This window comes from Merops nubicus, unplaced genomic scaffold, assembly GCF_000691845.1.
Source record: "Merops nubicus isolate BGI_N331 unplaced genomic scaffold, ASM69184v1 scaffold7166, whole genome shotgun sequence".
Lineage (NCBI taxonomy): Eukaryota > Metazoa > Chordata > Aves > Coraciiformes > Meropidae > Merops > Merops nubicus.
Window position 1 is genome coordinate 1 of NW_008616856.1, and position 10,694 is coordinate 10,694.

At 38.6% G+C, this 10,694-nt stretch overlaps 1 protein-coding gene across 1 annotated transcript in view; it reads right to left on the bottom strand.

Annotated features, from left to right (window-relative positions):
* Positions 1-10,389: 10,389 nt before the first annotated feature.
* Positions 10,390-10,694, bottom strand: part of LOC103775488 (semaphorin-3E-like) — a gene marked incomplete at its 5' end in the record, with an annotated part of 22,602 nt that continues 22,297 nt past the window's right edge. Inside the window, 1 exon segment of the mRNA XM_008942947.1 lies at positions 10,390-10,694. This exon segment is cut by the window's right edge and continues 16 nt beyond it. Coding sequence (XP_008941195.1) covers positions 10,390-10,694 — 305 coding nt within the window.

Consider the following 10,694-nt stretch of genomic DNA (forward strand, 5'->3'; position numbering starts at 1 on the left):
GGTTTTCATCCCTTGGTTCGTGACAGAACCACAGGATCATAGAGTGTTTTGGGTTGGAAGGGACCTTTAAAGATCATCTAGTCCAACCCCCTACCATGAGCAGGGACATCTTTCATTAGATCAGGTTGCTCAAAGCCCCATCCAGCCTGACCTCTAATGTTTCAAATGATGAGGCTGGGCAATCTGTTCCAGTGATCACCAAAAAAACCAAACCAAACCAAAACAAACAAAAAACCAAAACAAAAACATAAACAAAACCAATTTCTTCCTTACACATAATCTAAATCTGCCCTCTTTCTGTTTACAATCATTATTCCTTGTCATGTCACTACAGGCACTGGTAGAAAAGTCTTTCTCTGAGTTTCATATAATCCTTCTTCATAGATTGAAAGACCACAATGGAGTCTCACTGGAGTTTTCTCTTTTCCAGGCTGAACAACCCCAACTGTCAACCTTTCTCCGTATGAGAAGTGTTTCAGCCCTCTGGTCATTTTTGTGACCTTCATCTGGACCTGCTCTATTAGGTCCATGTCTCTCGTACTGGGGATCTCAGAGCTGGGTGCAGTACCCCAGGTGGAGTCTCATGAGAGCAGAACACAGGGGGAGAATGCCTTCCTTGACTTGCTGGCTCACTTCTTGTGATGCAGCCCAGGATACTGCTTGTTTTCTGGGCTTCAAGTGGATTTGGCTGGCTCTCATCCAATTTTTTATCCACCAGTACCCCCAAGTCCTCCTTGAGGACTATCAATCATTCTATCTGTCATTAATGAAGATACTGAGAAGTATTAATCCCAGTCCCCTGAGGGAGACCACTTGTTACTGATCTCCATTTGGATACTAAGCCATTGACTGTGACTCTTTGGATGTGGCCATCCAGCCAGTTCCTTGACATCAAACAGTTAATCCATCAAACCTATATCTCTCCAATTTAGCAATAAGGATGTTATGTGGAATACTGTGAAAGGCCTTGCAGAAGTCATGATAGATGACACCAGTTGATCTTCCCGTATCCACCAACACAGTCGTAGAATGCCACCAGATTACTCAGGGAGTTATCAACTTTATGAAGTCCATAAAGCTTTTAACTTTAATTCAGATAATATAATGATAGAAAGAAGAAATATTCCTGTATAGTGGGACAGCAAAATGAAGAAAAGCAGTACAGGACTAAGCCTGAATCAGAGTTGCATGGGAAGAACTTTCATTCTGATCCCTTGCATGGAAAATGATGAGTCTTCAGCATAGCGCATGGGCATCAGCTAATCTGATCATCATATTTATTTCCATTTCATCCATTTGATAAGCTTCACTTAACTGCATTACATGTTAAACATCAGGCATTCTGAACTCAGAGTAATGTCTTTGTTTAATGATGAAATTATGCCTCGTTTGTGTTATTCTTGGGCAGATCCACCAGGTGTTTGATGCCCAGGAAGCTCTGATAACCGGAGTAGCTACAAGGCTTTCTTTCAAGTCTGTACATATGCCAGGGCTATCAGCAATATCAGCTTTTCATCATTGTGACTCAGGCCTATCAGGAGGTGATTTCTTTTTTTTCTGTTTTGGCCACCTTCTGAACTCGAAATTATTAGCAGTAGAGCTAAAAAGTCAGGAGCAGCTCTCCAATTAAATCCCACAGAGGGGTGGGAAAGTGATAGATAGCTAAGGCCTAGCTGGATCATGTGGATCTCTCAACAGCTGTCATTGCTGCTATTAACCTGTGTGAAATATTTCCTTCTAAATCGATCTTTTTGGAGGCTAGAACTTCATTTCAAGCAACAAGTCAGTCTGTATGCACCTTTTTTCCCAAGTACCTGTAGTGAGATAAGAAACTGGAGAAGCAAGTTATTAAACATATGAAGAACATACAGCAGAGAAGTCTATTGGTTTTTTTAAGCTAGATATTAAGACACCAAAGAACATGTTGTTTTCATGTGGTACTTTCTCTTAAAGATAACTGTCCCTGTTGAGGCATCTCTCTTCGAGGACCAAGTAATAGAAAGGTTTTACAATTGACTGGCACACAAATCTGAAGCCAGGGAAAGATATAAGTAGATTTACTTTGCATTGAAATCATACTAAATGTGGTGAAATTGATTGAACTGTAGTGTTCACAGAATCACAAAATCACAGGCCAGGCCAGGTTGGAGGGGGCCTGCAAAGATCATCTGATCCTACCTTTCATGGGAAAAGGAGCCTAGATGGGTCTATGTTATTTGCTTAAGGTAGAAAGTCCCAAAGTATTCCTGGCAGAATGGAAAGCAAAGCATTCCTTGTAGTGGTAAAGATGTTCAGTCTCTGTCAAATCCTGCCTCTGATTTAAAATCAGTTTTATTTCAAACAGAAATCTGATCCTTGCTGTAGTGTATATCAAAATATGAAGAGATTGCTTAGCATGAAGATTTATGTGGTAGCTACCTGCTTTCTTCATTAAAAAGGAGGCTGGAAATTAATTACTACTTTGCACAATATTGTGGAATAGCTTGAAGGCTTTGCCACAGGGACCTAGCTCAGTTGCTTGAAATACCTTCTTGGAAACATTTCTTTTGCTATGTATTTGATAAAACTTAAGTTGTGCATCTTACAGTCACGTCTCATATCTGTCACACAATGCACATGAAAATAAGAGGTTTGTTTCTGTTCCCACAGCACTTGTGTGGTACACCAGAGAAAACAGCAAAACAGTTAACATATGAGAAGTAAACCTCTTCTTTGGACTACAGTCATTACAAATGCCTCTTCTTGTGTTAGGAGATAAACAGCTCTTGCTGAAAGAAAATAGTTTGTCTCCAAAAAAAAAAGCAAAGTTAGAAGAAAATTATTTAAGTCTGTTTCAAAATATCTCCTGATTGCAAATTCAGCAGGTTAGTTTTACCTATTTGAGGTAAAAATCTTGTATGCATTTAGGAAAGGCACACCATCTGCAGTGCATAAATCACTGCCTTGACTATGTCCTTGAGTAACCAGGCTTTGGACTATTTGCCTGTCTAGACCTTGTGTGCAGAGAACAGACTTTGATGTGGGGTGTCAGGAATGTTCAGTTTCAGGTAAGAAGAGATTTCCCACAACATGGCTTTTGTTTACAGTTCCTAAAATAGACTAACTGCTTTGTTTGATATACTTTTTAATGTGGCTTAAAAAACCTAATTCTTATGTAGGATATGGACTGAATATGGGACCAAAAAGAGATCGCAGTCTGTTTTTCAGCTCTCCTACCTTTGAAAGTCTTTTCTAGCCTTGTGTCTAGTGAGAGGGAATAAAACTCATTTCCTCTATAGCCTGAATAGAATAGAGGCTAAACATGATTCTTCTGCAGCCTTTGAAAGTGTAGCCTGCATGCATATTCAGCTCCCACCAGGCTAATAGATTTATGGTTTTCTTTTTCTGAGGGCTTTGTCTAATTGCTGTGGTGGTAGCCCTTTGTGCAGACTACTTTGGAGTTAAAAGCTTTGTGGAGCGTATGGTATCTGCTGACCAAATGGTACCGTTTGCTTACTTCTAGTTCTGTGGAACCAGCTTTCCAAGAGGGCAAATTCAAAATACAGAAGTTATTAATAAAAATTTTTTTTCTGTCTCCTTCTCCTGCCTTGTACAGTATCAAGTGCACTGGACTGCAAGTACTCATTGTGAACAAGAAATGGTTCCACGCATCTTACATCCACTTCCCTACCAGCCATAGTACCTCCAACCCTTTCTCACCAAAACATCTACTAATCCAACACCCTCTGCTCTTGCCATATAGCTTTTTCAATGATCCCCATGAGACTTCACAAACAAATTGTTGTCTAATCCCCTGGATCAGAGCAGAGCTGCATTTGAATGCACTGAAAACAGCCAGTCATCCCTACTGGGGCATGCTCCTTGGCACGAGCTGTAGAAGTGGCAATCCTCTTGGCAGTTTCAGCCTCACCGACAGCTATAGAAGAGGACAGGAAGGGCTTCTTCTTGCACTGATCCTGTGTTCACCACCAAAGATGTGAGAGGTTAATGTATTAAAAAGTCAGGAAGCACTGAAGAAGCCCAGAAAGGCCATTCTTGCAACTCTTTCTTCTCCTCTGTGGTTTCCTAACTTCACCATTTTAAGTGCTTTGAAAAAGATACATAGAATGGAAAATGCTTAGAAATACTTTTTTTCCTTTTTTATTTTTCCTTTGTTTTTTTTTTTTTCTCACTGTCTTTCTTTTAAAAACAAAAACAATAACAGAAAAAAAACAAAACAAACAAACAAACAAACAAACAAACAAAAAACACCAAACCAACCAACCAACCAGCCAACCAAAAACCCACAAAGATGTTTCTGCCTTTCTAGAGCATATTCTCTATGCATTTAAAAATTTCCTCAGAATTCATAATTCACCCAGGCACAGGAATTATGATAAGAAATTGCAACTCAGGTTCTTTTCTAAAAGCTTCTGGGGGTAAGTAGTTCTCAAATCATTATAGATACTAACCCCACACCAGTATAAATAACTCACAGCTGACTATTCATCTGCCAGCTCACAGTCCTGTGTGCCCGCTGTAACGTTTAGTGAAATTCACAAAACAGTGCCACAGAAGTGTGGAAAAGTCAAGCACCCAGAGTGCAGAACAGAAATTGTAATGTCCTAGGCTGGAACATTCAGAATTTCAAGAGAATATTTTATATCCTGAAGGTTATTTTTTTTTACCATTTGCACACTCTTAAAAGGTCAGTGCACATTTAAAAAAAAAAAAAAAGCTATAGTTTTTAGATGTTAAAAGGCTCCATCTTTCCATCTTTGCTCTCTTTCAGGATGATTAAAATGCAAGAAGATAGAAGGGTAGGTATTCTTTGGAAGGTATATTTCAGGTTTATGAGTATGTTTTTTTACAGAAATGTAGTATAGAAGTGAGTGAGCACCTACTTCCTCTTTCTAAATAATAATGATTTCTGATTAAAATTAGTCTGTAATGACACAACCTCCAAATAAATGAGAGAGCATCACGTAATGATTTCTGCTGTTTTAAAAAGCCACCAAATCATCTCTGTCCAAAACAATTCCCATGTGCATATTTTTTGGTTGAATGCTGTGAACTTCATCCTCCCCACTGGCTTCGTTTGCTAGCTCTCTAAGACAGAAATGCTCTGAAGAAATTACAATATTTTCAGCTATACTGATAGCTCAGCTTTCATGTTTTGGAGTATTTACATTGAGATAAAAATTAGCTTCAAATGGTCCTTCTGTTTACCTTAAAGCATCATGGTGGAGTTAACCTGATGCATCATCTCCTCCTAATGAACACATCTTAAAAGGACCTGGTATATTGCAATCTAAAAAGTTCAATTTTTCTCCAACAGTTACAAGGAAAACAAAACCCAAACTGCACTGTGTTGGAACAGCTTGCACACTCAGCTGGCACTCTTCTGCATTGCTGCAGCACTGTGTCATGGGGGAACTTTATCTGGACACAGGTCTTTTATTCTCCTGTAACCAACAGAGCAAGGGATGCTAAAGTGTATTTTACACCCTCTGGTGGTGGCTGTGGCACTGTTCAGTAGCTATTACTTTAAATGATTGCAAAATTATAATGTACTAAGTAAAACATTTAATCAGAAGAAAATGCTGTAAATTACATAATAATCATCTGTATGCCTGAGTTAAAGCTACAAGTAAAATATTTCCATTATCTTGATTTTGACAAGGTCCACAGTGCATTCTTCAAATTCTGATTGTAAATAGCAACTTTTAGTACATCTAGCAAATTGATATGCAAAAATGCTCACGATGCATTAATTATGCCCACAGGTCTGCAAATTTAATCTCTTCTTATTGGGAAGGGGAGAAGATAGTGAGTTACAGCTGTTGTGCTTACGATGATGATGTTTGACATTGTTATGTGCTTTCACAGACACGCTTGAAACCCATGTTGAGGGCACAGGGTGAGTGTGATTCTTCAGAATAAGGGAAAATCATCATGGACTGTATGTGAGATTTTGCTGGATATGCTGAATTTCAAACTGGCGATATACTGAGAGTTCATAATTTATATACAAATTCTCCCTCATTAAATGTGATCCTAGACTGTGCTTCAAATGCGGCTTTTCAAAGATGTGCAAAACCACTCTCAAATGCATGAAATTCTGCAGCTGACATCACAAATAAAGACACACTTTGCTTCAATGGAGTTTGCCAAGCACTGCAAATGGGGAAGTCTACCAAAACAAGTTCCTCACAATGGCTCTTTAGGCCACATATGTTCTGTGACTCACCAAAGCATTCCTGGATATAGGCTTCTCCTCCTGCAATCAAATCTGTTCTTTCTAGATATGGATCAGTCTCAGGAAATCTAGGAATTGGGCAGCTAATGCTTCTGTGCTTCAGCTACATTCAACTGTGCTTAGTCCTGCACCTCTCACTTCAGCAAATTATGAGTATGTGTGCAAAGTCTCAATGATCTACTTCCCAGTACATGAGAGTCATATCTCAAAGCAGCAAAGTTGTTTCGCAAAATGAGATTACAGTGATGGATTAAGTTGATGTTTGGTAAATTTGTTCAGAAACGTGTGCATCACTGTAAAATCTTGATTAACTCAGCGCAACTACTAGCTTTATTTGACATCACTAGCTCTGTCATTTTTCTGTTTATAGTGCTAGTCAAATAACTTAGTTCCTTGAAAATTTAAAAAAAATCATTCATTACTAGTGGAGAAAGTGAATATCACTGAAATGCAAGGCTTGTCAATCATAGCTTCATTTATGATAAATACTCGTTAACTGGACATGAATTCTCCTTTAAAGGTAGTAATTTGGTGAACTGAACAGGATTGCAGGGCTGATAGAAATTGCAGACACCTTGCTAGGTTACAGATGTAGAAAAGCTCACTTTCAGTGCCTCTTATCTGGACCGTGCAGCGTTCAGAGGCATTTCTGCCTTCTGGACCCAGAGACATGAAATGACAGAAATAACTCCAGGTTCACTGCTCCAAGACAGGCTAAGGAGGTTAATGAACTTTTTAAAAAGGAAAACTGATTGACTGACTGCTTTTTCTTGGAAAAGGAAAATTAAATCACAGAGATCTGTTTCACACTACAGAAAAGTTGTGTAAATCCTAAAAACTTATTTTGAGACCCACAAGCCAGGAAGTTCACAGCAGGATAGCACTCTCCTGGCTTGATGTCCCAACAGAATCTCAAATGACAGTAGTTCATACACTGTGAAAATAAGCTCATTGACAATAAAAAAAACCAAAACAAAACAAAACAAAAAAAAACCACCAAAGTGTTTAATCCAAGCAATCTGGCTTGCCCCTTGTCAGGAAGCAGGACAGGTTTCAAAGCTTTACCCAAAATGTTGTTTCTTAGTGAATTTCTATCAGTTAGAATCATGTAGGTTTAAGTGACCATGACCAAAATACATTCATACAGCAGATGATGCTGTAATAGTAGTTTTCCCAAATCTACTTGACACTAACAGACTAAATCTACTCATTACCCTGTGCCACAGTTTTCCACTTGTCAGCTGTATACTAACATCCCTTTGTCCTGTTCTGAGGTCTCTGCTCATAAACTGCACAGTGAAGGGTGTCTGTAAATAACAGTGTGTGACTAATGATCTACTTGCAGTCATATTGTCAAGTGAAAATAAATCATGAGAAATAATACAGATTATTTCAGCCAAATATGGTTCTTAATTATATTTGTAATTTGATGGTTTCATGCACATACAAAATACATCAAACTCATAATGAAAAGAAGCAGACAATCCCTCCCAAATATACAAAGAAGCATTTTAAATAACATTGTCTGTGTACAAGCACATTTGTGCACATCCTTCCAAAATACATTGTCACTCTTTCTCTTCTTCCATAGATGTCACAGCACTCTTTGAACAAGACCTCGTAGTTCTGAATTCTCCCAGGCATTGCAACCATGAAAGTAGCAAGAGGTGAGCTAGAAATTTAAATTTTAAAAGGTAAATAAAAATTTAATGCAATTCTCCACATGTAAGCACTAAAGGGATGGGCAGCTAAAAATACACACTCTTGTATTGTCAGGAATCCTGATTTGCAAATCACATGATTTCCTCCTGAAATCTCAGAGAATGCGACATAAAGTTATATTTGTTCCATCAAGCTGAGATGCTGTTATTCCTTTCTAATAGTCTATTAATGGCACATTTGGCTCTAGATACTAGCAAATGAATCAGAAGTAGTAAAATATAACTCTCATTATTGTTGAAAAGAAGTGGATTTCATAATTTATCAGAAAAGGGTTTCAGTGGTGTTTTAACAGTTTTCCATTAAGGATGCCAGTGGGGATTGTGTAGAGGATCAAATATAAATCAGGGGTGCATGTTTTGTGTATGTTCTCTCCACTACAGCCACCAGTGCTAACACTATCCATATAAAAGCAAACAGAAGATCCTAACTGCAATTAAGTCCATTAAACCATCAGAGAAAAGTGAATTTATCCAGTCTTCTGTATCAGAGCAAAGTTAGGAACTGCATGGATTCATGCAAGTCTGTGCACAGTGTCCAGTCCCATCTCTTAGGCAGGCATTCTAGCTAAACAAAGTGCAAACCCTCAGGTAAATTAATTTCCTTAAAACAGCTGGCTGACGGAAAGGTTTTTCTGCTGCTATACAGACACAAGGTGAAGCTCTGTTTTCCTCATGTTTTCTTCATACCCCAGCTGCTGACAGTGTGCCCACGGGCTCCTTCCAAACACCGGGACAGTCTCTGTTCCCGGAGGAGCACAGCAAAGCTCACCGGTCCTGCCAGCAGCTGTGAACCCTCCCACACACAGCCTGTTTGGCAAGCGCTGGGTTAGCACTGATGGCTGGCTTTGTTAACACAGAAAATCTCAGTTATCTAGGCTGCTAATTCCCAGTAAGTTCTGTTTCTTGATTAGAAGTTGAAACTCAAAAAGAAGGTTTTTGGGGCTCGTGGATCCCTTGTATATTTTCCTGGTGGCATCAGAATCTGTATCAGTGTGGCTATTTCCCCTGTTTGCATCATGTTCTCATTTAAAGAGTTAACTCATTTGTGATTCATTTGTGTTCGTAACTTCCTTATTTTTTTTCCCCTCCTTAATTTCCTACTAAAAAACAAACAAACAAACAAACAAAACCCAAACAACTCATACTCTAATATCAGATTTCTCAAGTAGTGAAAAGCTAGTTTTTCTCAGTCTGGTTTGTTACACTTTAAGAAACATTTTTTTTTTCTTTTTTTTTTAAGTAACTCTTGAAAGACCTAGATTGTAAGTGACCAAGTTCTTTGATTTCCTCTCCTGGGTATCACTCAGAAGAGCAGCAAAGCAAGTCTTTTGACCACAGATCACATATCAGGAAAAGATTCACCTGGACCAGACCCTGAAACTAGAGAAACATAGCTGCATAATGCTCTTGTTTTTAATCTACACCCTAAGTTTTTATGACTGCATCTTACCCTGAAAGCACATTAAGCACCATAAGCATTACTTTAAATGCTGTCTTTCTGGTATAAATTACTTCCAACGTTGCCTTCTAAATCTGTGGATTTAGCACATGGGGACTAGATGCACGTGCCAAAGCAAGCCAGCTGTGGATTTGGGTAATAATCCCCCACTATACACATTTCTTCAGAAAACGATAATATCGGATTTTGCTTAGTTTTGCCACAAGAGGGCACTCCCTTAATTCGTGTCAAGGCAATGTCCATTACTAGAGACTAACATAAACTCTTTTATTTGAATCATTCGAACTTCTTATAAATTGAAGAATTTCATTCTGTTTGTGTCCTCAGCATGCATTTGACTTACATCAAGTTACTAGGCAATATAATTTAGCTGTGAGAGCACATTGCGCTTCATAAATGACTAACAAGACAAAAAAAGGTGGGAATTAAGTAGGATTTCCCTTCAGGACCTTTAGAAATAGCAGTACACGGTATTAAAACAACTCACTATTCTCAGTGATAAACTCAGACAGGTCACAATCAAAAGGAAAGATCTTAAGACGTGCTGCTTTCAGAAGCATGAGAAATTTGTGAAACAACGAAAAGGTATGTGCTATATTTTTCATCCTCTTGTGAATGCTTAGCTATTTGAATTTGTTAAATATGCCATCATCTGCAGCAATATACAGCGCAAGCATGGTCCACACAGGAAACTGATTCAAGCACTCAAAGTCTGAAGATTGTCACGTCCTCCCCAATGCAAAACTCTGATTGCATTGACCTACGTACCGTCAGATAGTTAAGATTTTGTTTAAAATGCTTCTAAATAGTCATCATGAATGTACAGTATAACTTACCAGAGAATTTTTGTTTCCAGTCCCAATATTTTATATATATAAACCTGTGTCATTTAGCAAAACCAAGACTGATTTCTCCCTCTTACTTCAGTCCGAATAAAATTTTGCCCCAAAACATTGAATGGATTTTGTCCATCAAGAGTCAGCTATGTTCCTTGGCAAACGGTAGTGCTCTGGCCTGATCCTTGCCTTCTTCTCTTGAGGATTGGCATATTTCCACTTGGATGGAGACATTTTCAGCTTTTTTCTTTTCTTATCTGTACACCACACTTTTTCACAGTATTCTTCCACCCTCTGGAAGTTGCTGTAGCCTATTAGCTGAAGAAATTCCTTGTACCACGGCTTTGATGCCTGAGGTATACTGCTCTGCATTGGGCATGGCATTTTGTGAGGTATCTCTTCCTCATAGTCTTTACTGAACATTTCATCTACACGCTCTT